This window comes from Bacillus rossius, chromosome 12, assembly GCF_032445375.1.
Source record: "Bacillus rossius redtenbacheri isolate Brsri chromosome 12, Brsri_v3, whole genome shotgun sequence".
Taxonomy (NCBI): domain Eukaryota; kingdom Metazoa; phylum Arthropoda; class Insecta; order Phasmatodea; family Bacillidae; genus Bacillus; species Bacillus rossius.
Genome location: NC_086339.1, coordinates 33,429,729 through 33,451,479, shown reverse-complemented (window position 1 = coordinate 33,451,479; position 21,751 = coordinate 33,429,729). Strand labels below are relative to the sequence as shown.

Genomic DNA, 21,751 nt, shown 5'->3' with positions numbered 1-21,751 from the left:
GGCGTTAATGCACAACTGTCGTAGAAATGCACATTACTTTATAAGTTAAATATATTTCTAGTAATCAATATTAATTACTAATGGAATATAATTTAATTACAAAATTGGCGTATAGCAATTTCTCTCATCGTGATTTCTTTGTTTTGCATTCCTTATCTTTTACGAAATTTACTTTTTAATTTTTCACATTCGTTGCACGCAAACGATAACAATATACAAAGTCAAATTGCTATCTCGTTACTTGTTACGATAACTACGGCACTTGAGCGGTTATCTTCTCAGTATTTCTATAGCCTCAGACCTCGGCGTTGTTAACCAGACCATCTTCTGAAACCAGTGAGTATACTGCAGTTATTCCTATTATGTGCCAACGCCTCATTGAACCAGAAGAAAATGCACTTTTCTCTTCACACTCGCGATGTTATCGTCGTACGCTGTAAGCAGGACCGTCTTGAAGAAGGGGCAAAAGGGGGATGGGTGGTTAAGTTTCGAATTTTTTTTAAATGCCCTTGTTTACCCTGACAGGACAAAATCTACAAGACCATTTCTTATAAAATACATTGAAAAACTTATATGTTTTGCGAGATGCACAGACTACTTTTATAGGCATGGCCATGGTATTTCCTTTTTTCTTAGGGTTTGAAAAATTGTACAATATGTATTGGCAGTGAAGTACTCATAATTTCATTTCGGAGGGTGGGAGGAATTGTTTGTTAGGACTACTTTGTCCACTGTTTGCTTTCAAATTCTTTCCTTTTGTTGGTGGGAATGATAGATTTTTAGTTGTTTTTTTTTTTGTGCCGTGCGAACGCCCATGCCCATTGGAGAAGGAGACCCGACCAAATTATTCATACCTGGGCTTTAGTTTTTCTCGGTGGCCCTGGCTACAAGTATAGACATGGATTTAGGTTAGGCTCCGCAATATTGAGCCAGAATCAGGTAGAAGCCTCGTGTTCATTGGCTACAGCAGCATTCCACCTTCATTCCGGACCGTGCGTGATTTCTTCAGCTCTTTTTAGGCTTCTAGTTCTTCAAAGCATTTCAAATAACACGTGTAATTCATGCTATTACCAAATTATAACGCGAATTTTGGAAGGCTCTAGCTGTTAGTCTAAAGTCCGGATTTTTGTCAGCGAATCATTACAATACAGAAGAAAAAAAATCTATCGTGCTTGTACATGACATAAGTGCATTCAATACCAGATTTAATTTCCCCCCAATATTTAATATATTTTAAAGATATTTTAATGCACCTAAATATTGATATTTATAGATATGTGATATTTAAAAACTCTTCCAAATTAAGAAAATAATTATTGACTTTGTTATTTTAGTTGTGCTGTTACTAATTGAAACTATTTTATTTTACCAGCGTTAAAGATTCACTATAAAGAGAATTGTTATTAAAAACAATTATATTATTTGACGGCCAGGCACGTTTGTCTTATTCCATGTGATTAAATTATCTTCTTGAGGCTAAATTTTTGACGTGACAACGTCTAATAAATCGATGAACGCCGGCTGCACGCAAGAAAAAGTGTCCCGTTACGCTGTGTCCCGTTACGCTCATTGTACGCTTGCGCCGCATCTATCTCTCTTCCACTCGATTGGAACAACCATCGATTTGACTTTTTTGAGGCACATTAAACTTGAAAAACTCCCATTAGTTTCCTACTTTTCCTATCATCGTCCTATCCTTAACAGAATAACACATATTGGATGAAGTTAAGTAGCAAACATGTATAAAAGTTATAGTTAAGATAATATCTTCGTTAGATTAATAACCATATTTGAATTAATGAGTGCAAATAAAAGTAAATTTTTTTATGAAATTGTAGATTTCATTTCACTCCTTTGTATCCATACAAAATAGTGATAATTCAATAAAAATGATTCAATTTTATTCATAAAAGTATGCAATCATTTCATTAATGTTTAGTTATGACGTCGTCACGTTAAACTATCGTCCGTAAACCGACTTTACAGACAACCATTTTTTTTAAATTATTTAAATGTTTGTTTGAGCTGTATTTATAACACGTTTGAATGATAACGCTACAAAACTGAATTTTTTTTTTTTTGCAAAACTCTGTTCCCCCGGAGAAACCCCCGGAATGGCCACCGCATGGGGAGCCCAAGAAAAGAAACGGGCTCCCCATTTGAAAGCCACCTGGTAGGTTTTTTTCTGTACCACCCACCGTTTCTTTGGTAGCCTGACTTGTTACAAGGGATTGTATTCCTACCAGAGAAAATGCCACCATTTTGTCTGGGCAATCCGCCTTGGAGGAGCCGGGGCGCGAACCCGGGTCCTACAAGTCATAAGTTATTAGGGATAGGAAAAATTCGCGGGTTCACTTCGCGACAAGCTAAAATAAAAATAGTTACACCTCAGTGCTGCCTCTGCTATTGGCTCACAACTCACCTGGATGACTCTGGGCCAATTAGAAACGCCCGACCAAAGCTTTATCAAATCACAGGCTGCTACGTTGGGACGTCTCACAAGACAGCAGCCAATGGTGGGTGGCATTTGACGGAGTGTACGTAGAACTATGGAGTTCATACTGCAGGTCATTGAACCCGCGAATTTTTCCTATCCCTAGCTCAAAAGGCAAGCGCTTTACCCCAGAACCAGAGGGTAGAGCGGACACTTGCAGTCTTCTTAACACTGACATGTTATTCCACGAGTGCAGTACGGTAACGAACAAATTTATGTATTCTTCTGTTCTTCGTTCAGCATGAATTATATAATTTGTATTACTAGTCTGGCAATTTTTTAGTCGATTTTCTGCAAACAAACTTACAGTCCCGCTGTACAATAATGTACTAGTAAGAAAATATGTTAAGAGCTTGCTTGCACTGTCGATGGTAAAGTTATTTTGAAATAAATGTTAGATATTAACAGTGTGTTTAGTTAAAATATGTGTGTACTTACAAGCATGAAGTTATTGTATATCATTTTATTTATTTGGTTATATAGCCACAGAAAAATTAACGTTGTTATTTCACTTTTGGCTTTTTTGTTTTACAATGCTTAATATGTGCAGCTAATACTGGAAAGCTATTCAAACAACTGTTTTAAAATAGGCATTTTCAAAATCTTAAATTAAGTACTAAATCTATGATAGTGGTGGAGATGTCAAATTAAAAATAAATTTCATACTGACATCACCGGAATTTTTGTTTGCTTTGAAGTTGTTGAATATGGATAAACCTTTAATTATGACACCGATGTGTTATTTATCCAGAATTTTAAAATTAGGTTTAATTTATAATTTTGTAATTTTGCCGGGTGATTTAAATTTATTAAATAACTATAGTTTAGGGGGTAAAGGAGGTATCACTTTAGTAAGTGATTATTTCATTGTTTACAGAAACTTAAGGGACAATTTTTTTTTTAACTCCTACATGAATTCACAGCGCAAAAATCGTGTAACACAATTATTAAACAATCATTTTTATATAGCCTTGCTCGGAAAATTCTTCATTTTTAGATTATCATTCTTAAGAAATAAATATTTCAATTTCTCCAAGATTTCCTCACACACACGCCTTTACGCCAGACTAATTTTTTTTTATTGATTTACGAATTGTATCCTAAAAACATTTTTTTTACTGCAAAAGTTACATACAAACGTTTTATTCGAAGATATAAATCATCAGATTACATGCTCTTTATCCATGCTAGAATTCCAATATATTTTTTATTAAAATTTAAGTTTCTTAAGAACCAATAAATAAACCCTTATAAAACTGTTAAAGCCATTTATCAACAAATATCCATAGCTATCTTATCAATTCGTTTAAAACATTGAGCAGAAACAGAAATTTAAATGAGAATTATAACTGATGTTACTCCCTTTTCCAGTCCATAATTTCCCTGCTTGCCTTCTCTTACCCTTGCACTGCCAATAAACCCAGATTTCCCAATACCAGCTCGTGAAACCCAGGCCTTGCCGTAAGCGGATTGCTCTCTCTCTCTCTATCTCTCTTTCTCCCACTCTCTCCCCCTTACAATAATTCCGTATGCGGAAAGCACGCTGGCGGAATATATTCCTGGAAACGTCACAGTATATAAAGGATATAAGAGGACACACCACTCGTATTCAAACCTTGTCCATTGATATATGTAAAGTCTTGTTTCGCTGCAAAGACCAACAAACTGAACAGGGCATCGTTTATTAACATTTACATCTAGCTAATTAAATTAATGGAAATATTTTTAAATAAAACGTGTAACCCAGAGAGAGAGAGAGAGAAAAAAAAAATTCCTAGAACCAGAGAAATATAATAACTTGCTAATTTAATTATTAGGTGTGGAGAAAACCAATTTTATTGTGATTTTAAATTTAAAAAAAAGAATACAATTATTTCTCTGTAACCTAAAGTCAACCATAAAAATTATAATTTAAAATTTAGAGTTTGTCATGAAAAATATTATTAGTCTCATGTTAACAAATAATTTATTAGTAAATAAAATAATGAAACACATTTTGCAACGTCATAATTCTCCCTTTAATTTCTTTTTATCAATATTGCACTGGATGTTAACGCACAGTGGCATAACATGAATGTTTTTATTGGCCTTAGGCCTACCAAGCTTGTACTCATCCAGGCACAGGCTGGAGCAGCGGTTCCTGAAAGGTGTTCCGTGGAGGCCTGAGGCCACGTGGTTCCGTGAGTTCACTGTGCACGTGTCAGCGCGCCGAACCCGGCAACATAGCAGTCGATGTTATCTTTGAAAGATTTGTGCAATGGGAGTGCATGACTTGATGTAAGCTTTTGGACATACGCCATTGCTGAGCTCATGTATGTCTGTAGAAGAAAACTACAAAAATCCCAAAAGACAAAAACAAAAACACAAATTAAGCAAAAAAAAAATTGCTGTTGTCAATAGGATATAAACACCACATAATATTCCATAACAGGAATATGGTAAACAAACAAAGAAAAACAAAGAAATATGGACTAACAGAACGAAAAAAAACCCACAAATGCTGACAGCACAAAAAATATTGAACCCAAAAAAATTCAGCACTACAGTTGAAACGAGACAACACAACAAAAACGAAAATACGAAACAAACACAATAGTTTTACAAAACAGAAGAGAACGAAAAAACCCCCACAAATGATGACAGCTCAAAAATATTGAACAAAAAAATTCAGCACAACAATTGAAACGAGACAATAACACGACAAAACGAAAAGACGAAACAAACACAATAGTTTTCCAAAACAGAAACAAGACGATTCTGAGCGAACAGCTACATCCATCAACGATTAGTAAACGTATTTTTGATATTTGATACTTAAGGCACACTTCGCACGCTTACATTAACTTTCTAGTGTCATCTTGAAAGAAATGTCCTTCGATAACGAATATTGTACCAAATCATCTGCCGAAACCTTAAAATCACCGAGTGGCGTATTATCATCGGAACATTACAACGTGCAAACGATTAGGTATCAGGGCTTATTAAAACTAAAGTGTAAATAAAATCAATTTTGTTTTAATGTTCACAATTATGGTTAAATAACCTTCTTTGAATGAGTTGGGGTTCCGCCGAATCAAAGGGCCACCGCTGTACCAGATAAAGGATGGAATCGGGGTAACTCTGGTAAGAGTATTTATTTTTAAACAAAAAGCTCGATAATACTTCTCCACTGAAGCAGTCAAAACTGTAAGCTGCCCTATCCGTGTGCACGGTTTTAACTTCAGAGTGCATGATTACATTGGAATCCATGATATCCTTCACTTCTTGTTTATTCATTCTACAGTCTACTCAAAGTAACCAGGTTTATGCTTATGAAATTAATATCATTGAAAGCATGAAATACCATTTGCTTTAACAAAATTTATTTATTATTATTTTGGAAATATTAATTTTTAACAAACATATTTATATAAAAGATTCCCATCACATAGACTCCGTTAGAATAAGTACCTGTATTTCACATTAATCGTTTTTTATTTTAATTTAAAAACTCGCTAATTCTTCTTTAACACGTAACTGGCATAATTTTTTCAATCGGAATTCAACTAACTGATTATATTTACGGATTATAGAACACAATTTACTAAGAAATACGTTTCACATGGATTCAAAATAAAAATTAAATTCAAAGAGCTCTGTAATAAAATGAAATGAGTCTCCAATAATTAGTTTTAGGGTTAAATAAACAAAAAAAATCTTCCTGAAAATTATTGCTCGGAGACAGACATCTGTTTTATGTCACTTAAAATTTATTGCTTAATTTAGTTGGTAGTTACATTTATAAAGTGGTCTTTGAGAAAATTGGTAGGAAAACGTACAAAACGTAGATACAAGTTCTTGTTTTAAATATTAAAACGTTTCTATTCTTAAAACAGGATATTTCTATGTAAAATAATTAATATGAATTAATTTGTTTATCATTAATAAGTGACTTTTAAGGAGGATACTTGGTTTCAACTATTTCTTGCCATAACAAATTTTTATTTTATTTTCATGAGTAAACATTTCAGATCACCCCATACAGCACAAAATGTTACAGATATGTTTCAGAAATATAACTTTTGAAACATTGTAACATGTTTGAAACATTTCGCAACCTACCTGAAACATCTCGGATATATTTCAGAAACGTCAAAATGTCCGCCCTGTGAAATATTTCAATGAAACCTCCCTGCAACATCAAATGGTAATGTTTCTGAAATGTTTCCACTAATGTCCCATCAATATTTCTGAAACATTTAATCGAAATATTTCCATAAATGTTCTGAAATACATATAAAATGTATCATGTGACCCAAAATACCTCTGGAAATTAGGATGACTGAGGGTATATTTATAATTTAAAAGAGTATTGCACTTTAACAGATATCATAATGTTACAGCTGCATTGATCAGATAGTTGCAGTGAAGTGCAGTGACTGTGTTCCAATTCATCACAGCATTCCCTCGTACACTTCCTCTTGATGACTTTTTGCATAATGCCCCTTGACCACACCCTTAGAAAGTGTTAATCGGTGGATTGATTTGATCTTGTTCGTATCTTCTTGTTTTCGTCAAGTTTTGCTTGTCCTTAGTAATGTGTCATTTTTTGATTATATTAAAAAAATAAATATTGTAATATTATTTTGTTTGAAATTATTTTAAAGATGTGCTCTGGTAGGGCATAGAATGTAAATTTTTGTCGTTTTTAATGTAATGATAATTGATTATATTACTTAATAATTTGGCTTGTACAATAATTAAAAATTTACTTATAATTTCTAATGTAAGATTAAAAAGGCCTGCCGACAAAATCCAACAATTCAGGTAAATTAATGAAACCATATTCTCCACCCTACTGAGCTTAATTTATATATATATATATATATATATATATATATATATATATATATGAACCAAGTTAAAGAAATAATTTAATTAATAAAGACATCATATGTTTTCCCAGGTCAGCGTACCAGACTTGCCTAACATTAATTTTACAAACTATTTTATTATTCTAAAAACAAATTATGGTTATAAAAGTAAAATTTAAATAAGTCTTCAGTATGCTTGCAAAGTGAATGAAACTTACATGAATTTAATAGGTAGCCCAGCATTGGTGTCCATGGTTCCTGTCCATTGCATTTTATTTTAATGGGGAATTTGAATGTGATATAGTGGCAGGCAGGCATGCATCTACATCAGTACATGGGGAAAAAGGGACAAGCTAATGCACAAAGTTCCATTATTAAATACAATGACAATGTCATCTTGTAATGAATAAATTAAATTGAGGCTCCCCAAGCTATCTGGATGTGATCTCCTTATGCTCAGCACAGAAAGTAGGCTAATATTTACTTAATCCATAACAACCAAACCCCACTTGCATAGGAGACATGATTACTGAGCATTTTAAAATATAATTTTCACAACCCAATGTGTTATGGCCACTTCAAGTTTGTTTTTGAGTATCATAAATGAGCACTTGTCCATCAATGTCTTTATCTGTATTTGAACAATGTCTTGAGAATTTAGGTATGGTTTTCTATTGCATTCCAGATGTTGACATTCTCAAAAATCACGACACTGTTATTGTGTACGGTATCAGTGGTCTAGATAATCATGTGGTAGCCTATTACATTAACTTAAAATACTTGATACACACAAGAAAAAAAATCGCATTCAACCTCAAACAAATGTAATAGAAATAAAAAAATAATATACCTATATACAATACACTAACATATTATAATAGAAAATTCCTACTTGTATGTTGCACAGGAAACCGGTATTAACATAGTGAACAGCCATGAGACTTGACCTGTGCTCGTATTGTGATGTACTTTTCTCCTTATTTAATGCTATAGTAAGTATATATGGCTGGTGCTTGTTTTTTGGACATTTGCAAGAAAGAATGTGCGCTTGAAAACCCTCAAAAGACATGTAACAATTTTATGTTATAATTAATGTCTTTTTCTTCTTAAACACACATATACTAATTTACAGAGGGTCTAAATATGAAACAATGCAGTCTTAATACAATTTCATCATATAGCTTTATAATCGACATATTGTTTTCCATTTCACACAAGCTCAACATAAATGAGACTGGACTAGAATCGGCTGTCCTCACTAAACAAAAAACTTGTCTGACCAGCCTAAATGAAGTGAGATGGTGGTGTAGTAGTGGAATATAAATGGGAATGAAACTAATGTGCAATGAGAAATACTCTTTAACATTGCAATGTCACTTTCCCTAATTGAAAGACTTATTGTATCAGACAAGAGATCAAATTGATCCAGCTTCCCTAACATTGAGTGGCCAGTGACTTGCTGAAGATACAATAGTGGCAGTCCATAAAAAATCTGGTTTCCTTAATTTTTTCTATAGATAGCATGTTAATCTACCTAAAGTTCGTGGATTAAGCTAGGTTTTATATTTGTATTTTAATACTACCAAATTGACTAAATAGCCTAAGGATAAAACAACAAATACAATATGGCAATAGTATATAGGGTCTCTAAAATCCAAATTTTCAAAGTAAATACACAAAATAATATTAACACAACAGTACTTCCACACAAACTATATTCAAATGAGATAAAAAATTTATTGTAAACAAATAATATAAATAATTTTGTAATATGCAGTACAAAATTTTAAAATAATATGGATGGCGAGTTATACTTTGTACAAAATAGAAGGTAGCTAGTTTAGCCTAACTCGTCAACAATGAAGTCATTAGAGATAGAGAAACTTATTCAAACAGACAATAGGGTTTTGGATTGTAACTTCTATGATCTATGTTATGAAACCAGCCAAGAATGCACCTGAAGTAAGTTAAGAACCATGTATAACCATAATCAGAAAGCCACACCAGGTCAAACCAGGTTCTTTCCATTTGAATACTTAACAATAGAGGCAAAGATGCAAAGGGGTATTTTCAATAACAAATAACAACGTAGTCTGAGAAGTAGACTTTAATAAAAAAAACTATATATATATATAAATAATATATACAATACATGAAACTTTTAACTGACTCTCTATGCAGATGTTCTTGGAGATTTTTGCTGAAAAAAAAAGAAGAAAAAACAATTATTTTTAACTTGTTTCAGGTCAATTATGACATGTATGTGAGATTTTTAAACATGTAGACACTAAGTTGTTACATTATTTATTTTTAAATTACCATGCAAACAGAAAAAAAAAGTTTCTGATGCCAATGATAAATTTCAAAACTGAAAGCATCTTAAAAGGGACAAATTGGTATTGCAACCTATGCATTTTTTTTTTCAAACTTATTAAGCAGGAATACTTCTTCACTGGGAATTTCTTAACATGCTATTTACATTCCTAATAATCAATTTAATGGTGTCTGGTTAATGCAAAGAGGCCCATGACATTGTATAATAACACATTTTAAGCAAAGTTTTAAAAGAAAACTTAAATTTAAATCCTAATGATTTCCTAATAAGTGTCTGTGTGAACAGTGCCTGTGATGTTACATCATTACAATTCAGCCCATGTTTTTGTGCAATAATACTCTAAAATTTCTAGTAATTTTTTGAGCAGATTCTCAATATTATCCTTTGTAGTGCACATTTAATGTTTATTTTCATTATTTAAATTGCTACCACTACATAACTATACACATGTAATCTAATAAATCATCATTTAATGTGTTTCCTTTATTGTCATATAATGGATGGAATTAGGTTTTGTCAAACTCTCCAAATCAAACATACTTGGTTACTACTATAATTTAGCATAAGAAAAACTAATTTAAATAGAAAAACCAATGATGCTTATGCTTAGTACATTACAACTCGAAGACTTGTACCTTCTCTGCGGTAAAGGACAAAATTTATTTCAATTATTTTGCGCTGCAATTCCAGCCCACCAATAAAATGAAGGCCAGATTGCAGAAATAACTTTGTTAAGCGAAATGGCAATTAATGAAACCGCTGTCTAATTATATGTGTAGGCCTAGTGCATTCACTTACAATAAATTAAATTTATGACAAGCCAGATATAATAGCAGGCTTTATTAAATTTCCGTTAATAGTAATACGTAGGCCTACAACATACGATGTAAGTACTACAGAGTGCAGAACATAACATAATAAAAATAATTACTTAACCAGTAGAATTGTAAATTATTTCAAATTAAACACTTCAATATTTATATTAAAATAAACCCAACATAATTAATTTATGTGTTGTGCACAGTAAATAAACATTAATTACCCTTAACTACATATTATAGGTTATGAAATATATTTACTTAAGTATATTATAAAAGCCCGAAGGTGATAACTGAATAAAATAAATTGGTTTAATCAAATGCTATTAAAACCAAAATATTTAGGAACCTATAAGCCTATATTTGTGTGATTTTTAACTAAAGATAATAAATAACCCATACATTAGCATTCGTGTTCTACAGTCAACGACCATATATAGCTACAGTAAGTAGAAAACTTGTTAGATGCTTTCGCAATTTTATTAAATCGCGAATATCCTGTTAATGCATCACATAAATTAAAAAATCAGACTGACAACAGCGCACATATAAATATGGCACGGGAATGTTTGAGCATAATAAGCATACCGACAAAAAAAGACATTCCTTAACCTACAGCTTTACACATTTCGAAGACGCATAAAAGAATGTTTCTATACCGGTACTTGCTTAAGTGCGAAAGTAAAAACAAAAAAAAAAGTAAACTAACATGAAATAAATAATGTTAAAACTTACAATTTATTCATCTCATATAAAAATCCAAGTACCAAAATACTGCGCCAAAACAAGAAATAATACACAAAGACAAAGATTTCTAAACTTCAGTGCCAACAAGCATGATGGGAAGTTTCAATATAATGTTTCAGATACATTTCAGAATCAACCACAATGTAATATTGCCAAACGAATCTTGCTGAAATGTATCTGAAACTTCATTTATAGACATGAGTACTATGTGTCCAATGAAATGTTTATGAAATATTCCAGAAACATGACAGATGAAATGAAACATAGTAATGTTACTGCAATATCACAGACATGTTACTGAAACATTGTGTGCTGTATGGGACAGTATTCAGCATTTGGTAGAAGTAATTTCGTGAATATAACGGAAGTCGTTGAAAGGAAATGGCGGACCCACGTACAGCAACAAAAATCCGTATATAGTCACTTTCGCAAGCATAAGGGTACCTACCAAACGTGTGGGAAAACTTTGTAGTATAAACTGTGTAGTGAATTTAAACAATAATTTTAAGTCATTACAATTTCAAATTTTTTTTTTTCAAAAAATCTGAAATTAACTAAAAAAAAATATTGTCGCTTGTGAAGCTGAGAATAAGGTTTCGATATACAGTTCCCACTATGAATATTCCCTCTATGGTTGAATTGCTTGTCTCTAGATTTGAGAGTGTTTACTCAATCCCATGCCTCATCTATGGTTGCAGTCACGTGGTTCTAGATCTCTAATTGTCCACTCTACACCACGTCTCCTATATGTTTGTAGTGGCGTGCCTCTAGATCTCTGCGCACTCTACGAAATGCCTCCTCTAGTTTTGCAGTCACACATCCTGAGATCTCCAGGTGCACACACTAACAATATCCTTCGGTGTGTTTGCAGACGTGAAGGTATTAGTCAACGGAGTGTGTGTCTGTTCTGAAGTCGAAGTCAACTGGTGACCAAAACAGATCGTACCTGTAAAAAGTATAACATATTATAAATTTGTTAAATAGTGTGCCGTCACCATCACAGTCGTTACTGCATATCTGTGAAGTTTGTGATTACTTCATTTATTTATTTTATCTTTGTCGTATTTCTCTCAGCATTTAATTTTTTTGATCGTTGTTTCTGTGTTATAAGCTAAGTACCTCTATGGAAAAGGAATACTAGAATGGCTTCAAAAAGAAGGAAAGAGTTTTGGAAGGCCATGTTGATTTAAGTGGTTTTCGTGAATAATGTTTGATCAATATAGGACGATTTGATGGATATTTAAGTAAGTGTACAGATATTATTTGGTTTTGATTAGAGTGAGAGTTAAATTTATATATTATAATGTCAGTCCGTAAATTAATGGCATACACATTCTTGACGCAAAAAGGAATTAGTTATTGATATTTTTTAAATAAATAATAATCACAACATAAATCGTCTCATACCCAGATGTGAGATTAAAGAGTTTCAAATATTTTTTCCCTGAGCTAAAAAAAAAAAAAACTGGACATTGTAAAATAAAATAAAATATTTATTACTATTATTCAGACATACCATATCACAAACGTAAGGACTCTTTATTAAGCCATGTCCAACGTAAATCCAGGAAATTAACAAGTTTTGGGTTGTACCGTCTGGCTTATTATTAAACTTACCTTTGATATGGTTGTTAATTATAATAAATAGTAGTATTTAATTAAACAAGGCGTCACAATAGCTTGAAAAGAACTCGATGGGGAAAATCAAAGGATTCCGTCATGTAGTGAAGATTGCTAAACAAACATAATACCAACACATCTGTAAGAGATTAGCGTTAAACTTCATTATTAACAAACATTTTTTTCATTTTGTTATGCACATAGCAAAGAGGGGTTGGGACTATTCTCATTTTGAGTTCAAGTATTAACACAAAAGATTGTACACAGCAACTACCTTACATCTTACCTCCATAGTTGCAGAGACATGTTTTCAGATGTCAGAGTGTTCAATCTACCCCATGCTTCCTCTATGGTTATAGAGACGTTCTTTCAGATATCAGAGTGCTGACTCTACCCCATGCCTCCTCTATGGTTGTAATGGCATGCCTCTGGGGGAAGCCTTATTTTCACAGACGAGAGAGCCAAACGCCTGATCGTGCACCTTCGGTTTTTTTTGTTCATTGTAAATAAATATGGCGGTGTTGATAAAAGGATACTAATGGTCAATTAGGTTAGGTTAGCTACATTATAAATACTTTAAAACATCGTGGACGGTTGATTTGGTTAGGATAGCGACATTAAAGATACGGAAAAAAAACAGGAACTTTAGGGAACTACGGGTTTTGGCTCTCTCGTCTGTGAAAAGAAGGCTTCCCTGCCTCTGGATGTCAGATAGCACTCTCCGCCCCATGTCTCCTCTATGGCTCTGTGGCTCCAGTGGCGTGTCCCCGGCTCTTGGCGCTGCTGGCGGCCCTGCTTAGCCACGCGGCGCTGGGCGCCAACTGGGTGCGGGACTGCGACGAGACGGCCTGCTCGCGCTTCGTGTGCGGCGAGGCGACGCGCTGCGTGCGAGGCTACCGCGCCGACGACGCGCCCTTGGCGTGCGCCTGCTACCCGCGCGTCGACTGCGGCAGCTGCCAGGACGTCTGCGGCGCCAACGCCTCCTGCGTCTGCACCGGCATGAACTGCATGCCGGGCCTCATGGACTGCCCCGACGCCAGCTGCGTCGTCGACACTTTTACCTCCGCCCCCGAGGCCTCGACGTCTCCCGCCGCCGAGTAGCGTCCACTGCCTCGCCTTGGCTCTGCATTCTCATCGTCAATACAACATGGACACCCACGTCCCTAGCCGCTTTGCCACTGCCCGCCACAGCTTCTTCGACTGGTGTCACATCTTCCACTCCGACGTCATTTGCCTCGTCACCGTAGATTATTGTCGCCTGCACTACCTCTTCGCTCTACATTCTCATATTCCATACAACATACACATCCACGTCACTCAAGTTTCTCAGCATCTGCATGACATATCTCTAGCCTCTTTGCCACTGCCTGCCACAGCTTCTTTGACTGGTGTCACATCTTTTACTCCAACTTAATTTGCCTCGTCACCGTAGATTATTGTCGCCTGCATTACCTCTTCGCTCTACATTCTCATCTTCCATACAACATACACATCCACTTCACTCAATTTTCTCAGCATCTGCATGACATATCTCTAGCCTCTTTGCCACTGCCCGCCACAGCTTCTTTGACGGGTGTCACATCTTCCATTCATACGTCATTTGCCTCGTCACTGTAGATTCTGTGAGCCCCATGAATTGAATAACCTCTTCAATATGTATTCACGTCATCAATACAACATAGACTAGGCTGTCTCTTCACCCAAGTTTCACATTCAGTTAAACCTCGTTAAAGGGGACCTATTTAACCTGGACGTCTGGATAACATGGACCAGTTTTGAAAAAAAAAATTATGCTGTTAGTAAATGAAGATTTATTTTACAGACGATGAATCGCTTTCAAACATTGGTTGTTCAATAATTTTGTACCGTCAGTAAAAAAAAATGGAAAAAACTGCGGCCTTCACTACAAGGTAGTTTTGCTGATTGACAATACACCTTCGCATCCGCAGTGTTGATGAACCAGTTGTGGGTATGACCCACGCAGAAGCAGTAGCAAACACAGATAAATTGATGGTTTATGCCAAGAGTCAAGTTAAAACATCGCCAAACCAATCTTTAAAACTAAAGTGGTTGCGAAATTGTGCTGCTCGTAAGCGGATCACAAAACTGAGGCAGCTAAACTCACTGCCATTTTTGCTATTGACCGACTAGTTTGTACCTATATCGTGTTCACTGCAATTTCATATTATGTGTTTTTAGGTGAAAGAGTGCCGATCATAATTTTTAAACTCCATTAAAAATATTTTTGGTAAGTACATACATGTTCTTTTTTTTTTATCGTTTTTCCTTCATTCTCTGGATAACCCGGGTCGACCCTAGTCCCAGTTGACCCGAGTTAACGAGGTTTTACTGTAATCTGCATGACATCAAAAAATCTCATCTACCAAGATAACACCATCTGAACCCAACGTATTGGATTTCCTCGTATCTCTTCATTCACATCAATGGGATGACTTGCAATTGTCCTTTTACCCTAGATTCATTCCATCTGTAAGCATTGACCTCTTCATTGATTATCTTGTGATTTACTATGTTTGTTCATCAACCGTCTTGTCAATTTAGGTACATATCTTCTGTGTAATAATACATTTCATCATTTGAGATTCATTTCACTACTTTTTTTATGACGTCACGTTAAACTATCGTCCGTAAACCGACTTTACAGACAACCAACTTTTTTTTCCTAACCTAACTAAAAAAACTAAGTGTGTTTGGGAGGGGTCCGGGTTAGGGAAGAACCTAAGTGCGTCTCAGGCTGAAACCCTATACTCCTCGTCATATGCACCACAACATTGAATGTCCCATTCCCATAAGCTCGTGTCATCTATACAACATCAAGAACCGTAAATTAATTGCATTTGCACGGAATCATCTGCACCCCACCTTTGGTTCATGTATTCTGTGTAACATCTATAGGCTCATTGGTTTAGATACATAGTACACTTTCTCATTAAATGTTTCACGAACTCTAGCATTATGCGCACCAGTTCATCAACCGATTCGCCAACGTAGCTTCATATCATGCAAATTTTGTCTCATCGTTTCATGGCCTAAACCCCATTTGACTGTTTAAACAGCGCAACTTAACTGATTTTTAATGAAAACTTTTAACTGTTCACCCTTACATTTTTCTGCTTATTCACCGAAGAATAATTCCTTGTAACTCTAGGATATATCTCTTTTTTTTTTTTTTGCTACGTTTCACATCGTACATTGCTTTAGCATCATAACTTTTACCTTTGCATCATATGCTTTTTGCCATACATTTTATTTAATACCCTTAAATTAACGTTTTTGTCATTCTAGCATTATTCCATTCATGTATACATAAAAAAGGTTTCTTCGTTAAAGTTTCATATCGTCCAGCACTTAGTAAAAAATAAGTTCGATATCTTCATACTGTCTTCTCCGATATCAACAGATTTTTTCAAAACAGTATCCACTTGTTCATAATATGAATTTTGTGGCAAGCCATGTTCATTTTTTTCAGCCCTACAAAATTTCTCACCTTGGGTCATATCTTCTACCTCCATTAAATGTTTCAACGTCATTTTTTCGCGCAGCATACCTTCATATCATCCATTCTTACATTGGCAGTTTCGGTGCCCTGCATCTATATGGTCCATACTTACATAATTATTCGCTCTTTTTTATCTCATTAGCATTACATCATCAGATTCGCGTCACTAATAACCATTCTCTCTACCAAATTTTAATATCGTATTCAGAGATTCAGAAATTTTGCGGATTCATTTGGTGACAGGTAAAAATCCAAAGTCCTATGTAAACTCTACCCAAATGCACTTTCCAATTGGCCGGTTTCTTAATGTAGATCCTCCCCTTCCTTTGATTGGTTCAACATGATTCGGTCACTCTTAATGCTGGCTGGTAGTTGATCGGCCCATAGTCGGATAGGGGAGAGTTTAGAGTCAATTGTGATCCAATAAATGAAAAGGTAGAATTTTTTCAGTCTATAATGCCATCAAAAGAATCAGAGAAAATTCCGCGTCCCTTCGTTGAACTCCTACTTCAACTTATTTGTTGCCCTAGTGTCATTATTATGACTACTATTCATACTAATTTACCATTTTCATTAATTTCATAAGTAAACAAATTGTTTTATCAAGCTTACATTACTTTGTCCACCTTTAAATTGATTGCCTTCGTGTACGAAATGTTTCGCCCCGTTGCACAGTGTGCAATATGAGCATTCTGGAGGGACAAAATCCGAAACTCAAGCCATTGATGTTTCCTTTTGCTTTTATTTGCTGTTTTAATGATTTTTTAGTTAACTTAATGATTTATTACAAATTTGGGAGCAAAATTTATAGTATTTATAGAAGACCATACAGGGTTACATTACTGAAATTCGTTTACTTTGCAAAACAACGTACAATGTTTTTTTTTTTTCAAACCAGACTTTACTTGTTAGTGAAAATTCTTTAGTTAATGTTTCTATATATGTACAAAGTTTTTAAGTTTTTATAAAATTAAATTTATTACTATAGAAGCGTTTTTCTGCCATCCTTTGAAGTTAAAAAGGTTTTTACATAAAATATTTAAGTATGCATATATCACCAAACAACAGTTTTTTCAAACGCCTCAACATTAATACTGTAACCACTTGATATGGATTTCAGGATAACACGGAAGTGATTAATAAGGGCTTCATTATTTCCAGTTATAGATGCGACTTCACGTGCATTTTTGAAGAATCTCCTGGCAGTATTTCCATCATTTGTGTTTCCACTACCGGGTATTAGCGTGTCAACCACTAGACCCCAACTCATCTCTAATTATTTTCTTTATTTCATTTTTTTCTCGCTTCATACTTTGATCTATCACTTTGCTCCTCGGACCTGCCACTTTTTTATATCCAACCTGTAAGATGTATGCAGCAAGCATTCAAAGCTCCGAATCCAGGCATGGAGTGTAGACAGACCAAATGCATATGTTGATGGATCTGCATTTGTTTTATGTGATATTTAGTTTTTGTTCATTTGTTTAGGAGATGCTCCACATATATAACATTTTTGTGATGACCTATTATTGGACAAAGCGTTGCAAATTTTTCCATCAACCATAGTCATCAACATTGTTTGACGAACATCTTTTTCATTGCCACAAATTGCCACTCTGGTTGGTGACAGTTAATTTATTTGTTTGTTGATGTTCTTACTTTCATCTTGGATTAATGCTTCTGTTTCCTTTTTAAAGAGAAATGTTATTGGTCGGCAATATATAGTAGAGGAAGGTCTTGGATTCTGCCATATAATTCGTTTATGATCTTCATTTGTGTGTAGCTGCAGAGGAACAAATGATATAACGAAAATATATTCGTCATAGGGAACCTAGCCTGTTTTTTTCTCAGATCTCTGTTTAAATATACTGTGGCCTGAACTTCCATCGCAACTCCACTTGCATATTAACGACATGTCATTGATATCAGATTCAGACAGCATCTGGTTTACTACTTCATTTTGCACTAGTAAAATGTGTTCAATGTTGTGGTTAAGAAGGGCTTGTAGATTTATTTCTGCACTCAGTTTATTGATCAAAATAGCTTCTTTAAGTGGGTAACACATTTGTTTGGCTTCCTGTAACATGTAATATGGTGGATATATATTACAGTTTCTTTCTTTGGCTTGAGACTGCAGAAGCTTGTATTGGTAGGTTGTAAGTTGAGCGTCAAGAAAAAAGCCAATGCCTCTTCATTTTTGTAAAATATAGGTTCTTTATCGGACATTCTTGCTTTCTTTAGTTTTGTCGCTCTTTGTGGCGATGCTGTAGATAATTCTTTAACAATATCTGCTGCATCTCTTTTCCCAGCAGCTCGTAAACTTACTTCAGTGGCAAATGAGATTTCTTCAGGAGTCTGGGACTGCAGCAAATGTTGAACTTTCCTCCTTTTACTCTTTCTGCTAAACTCTTAGAAACGCTTCTTAGGGCGTTCAGCATCAGTTGCAGGCGATGTGCTTGGCCCAGGTGTAGTGCAGGGTTGTGTAACAGCAGACGAAAACATTGCCAACAGTTCATTTCCTAGTTTAAATTCCCCCCGAAGCCGCTGTGTGTTTCGCTGTACAAATCTATCATAATGCCTTACGCTTTGCGCCCAAAGTTTATTCAGTTTAATTAAAAACAACCTCACTCTATTTTTTTAAGATAGTTTGAATGTTTTCTGGCACTTCTTCCAAGACAAAGAAACTCACTACGTATTTACATACTTCTACGTGCCTTTTTGTTTTCTCACTACGCAACCAAATGTTAAAGAGATCGCCACGTGACATGCGCAGTACCTCTGAAAATAATTAAAAACCATCAATCGCGCAAATATGCGCAGAATATTAAAGCGAAAACATTTAATATAAATATGGAGCATTGCACTGCAGAAGTTTCGTGAGGGTATATTGCGGACAATTTTTTATAACTAATTGAAATTTATGAAGTTTACATTTTATTGTTATTTTTCGTCAGTTAATAAATTATAAATGTATGGATAAATATTCACAATTAAGTATGCGTTACTCATACAAATTAAAGAACATACCTTTATGAACGTCTTCCATGATCATAAAACAAGAAAATACCTCTCGCACTAACTGTAACAGCTCTTGAAAGAGCGCACTCCGCACCAATACTGCCCCGGCCGGGAGCACTCCTCCGATACAGCTGTCTTATCAGCTCTCCAGAAGGGACGCAGAATTTTTAAAACGGTCAACCAAACACATTACTGAATGGTCTGAAGTCTCTACTATAACATTTCAATAACCACAACCCATAATTAAAAAGTCTAAAAAATAGTTTTGTCCCTCTAGATTGGTCATATTGCACACTGTGCGTTGGCCATATGGGTGACCACACTACAATACCAGTGCCTTAGATTCTTCGGCCACCTTCAAATAGACAACCCCGCCTCTTAACAACTCGAGTAAGGTCGTTTCATCCACGTAGTCACCGAATATACTGCAACTGATGAGTTTTTATAATGTCCAGCTTGACTAGCCTCTTAATTAAATCTGTACTTTGCCTACCATTTTGGATTTTGTGCGTTTAGCTTTTTTCAGACGTTTATGAATAATTATTCATAGGTTGGGACTGTAAAAGTTGAATTGTATTTAGTAACCAGCAGTGGGTAATGAATGAGTGACCGTAATGTAATAAGTCAGGAAATATTTCCTTAATATCTCAGCTATGAGGCGGTTTCATCGTGCTTTGATTTTGTACCGCAACATCGCGGTTGTGACATATTCATGTGCCCTGTATTACAACAAATATGACAAAATATTAAATAAATAGCTATGTGTGAGCAAAAATGTTTCTTTTTTTCCCACTTCAAAAACAGATGGCTCTTTCATGTGATCACTGTTTATTGTATTTCCAAGTTAGTGTGTGAAATTCTCACAAGAGTGAACAATTTTACCGTCCCAAAATTAAGTTCTGATTATTTCTCGTTCTTATTCTACAACATATCAAACTGAATGATAAGTACATTTAATTATATAACAATTGGTTTGTTTGGATTCTTTTTGTGTATGTTTTGATTTGTTGCTACAGAAAAGACAATAAAAATTTTTTAAAAAAATCAGGATGGTTATTGTTTTAATTACAATTCTCAAATTTTCACGGTGCTGTAGCAATATATTTCCTGTAACTTTAGACAAAATCTGCAGTAATAAAGCAACTGAGTTTATAAAAACTTTTTTGAATCAGTTTTAATTTTCCTTTTAATCATGCATATAGTTTGTTTTCAGGATTAACATTGGCTAAAAATTTGTTAAATGTTGAATTTAAATAGTGAATCAGTTAACACATGTCGGCCTACCAACTCCAGTCTTTTGTATGAAAGGTTTTGGTCGGTAATTAGCAGTCAAACTGTTGAGAAGCATCGACAGAAAACTTATCATAAACATCAGGCAATGATGACACCTTTGTTTTATGTACTAAGATATTTGGACATTATACCACAACTAGGAGGTTGTAAGGCTTCTAAGGCGGCCGTAGATAAATGATGAATATAACAAACGCTTTAATTTAATTCACACGAGATTTTTGACGTGACAACGTCTAATAAATCGATGAACACATTGTTCCGTTACGCCGTGTCCCGTTACGCTCATTGTACGCTTGCGCCGCATCTATCTCTCATCCACTCGATTGGAACAACCATCGATTTGACTTTTTCGAGGCACATTAAACTTGAAACACTCCTATTCGTTTCCTACTTTTCCTATCATCGTCCTATCCTTACAGAATAACACAGATTGGAAGAAGTTAAATAGCAAACATGTATAAAAGTTATAGTTAAAATAATCTGTTCATTAAAGTAATAAACACATTTGAATTAATGAGTGCAAATAAAAGTAAATTTATCAATTAAATTGTAGATTTCCATACAAAATAGTGATGATTCAATAAAAGATTATTCAATTTTATTCATAAAGGTATGCAATCATTTCATCAATGTTTTTTTATGACGTCACGTTAAACTATCGTCCGTAAACCGACTTTACAGACAACCAACTTTTTTTTCCTAACCTAACTAAAAAAACTAAGTGTGTTTGGGAGGGGTCCGGGTTAGGGAAGAACCTAAGTGCGTCTCAGGCTGAAACCCTATACGCCTAGTCATGATGGGATTAGCCATGCAGGGAGAGCGTCGCATGCATCGTGTGCTAAGAGGGGATTGGCCAGCCATGGCAGCGATTGTTGCCATGACTAACTCCCCTCACTCTTATCTCTAGTCTAAACTACTAGGTAAAACCTTCTGTCAAGAGCAGTGGATAATCGCGTTACAACGAGCGCCCTCGGTGTTTGTTGAAAGAGGGGTGGGTGAGGATAGTGCTCATGGTGAAAGGAAGGGGAGGTGAAATTGTGCGTAAGTTTTCCC

General features: G+C 34.8%; 1 protein-coding gene across 2 annotated transcripts; it reads left to right on the top strand.

Moving 5' to 3' along the window:
- Positions 1-268: 268 nt before the first annotated feature.
- On the top strand, positions 269-15,374 carry LOC134537812 (uncharacterized). Of its 2 annotated transcripts, none has more exons than XM_063378651.1 (2): positions 269-336; positions 13,625-15,374. In XM_063378651.1, coding segments are annotated over exons 1-2 (345 nt in total). In that variant the 5' UTR covers positions 269-335; the 3' UTR covers positions 13,969-15,374. The 2 variants fall into 2 exon arrangements, with proteins under 2 accessions (XP_063234721.1, XP_063234720.1); XM_063378650.1 differs by lacking the exon at positions 269-336 and adding an exon at positions 12,352-12,491.
- Positions 15,375-21,751: the final 6,377 nt, after the last annotated feature.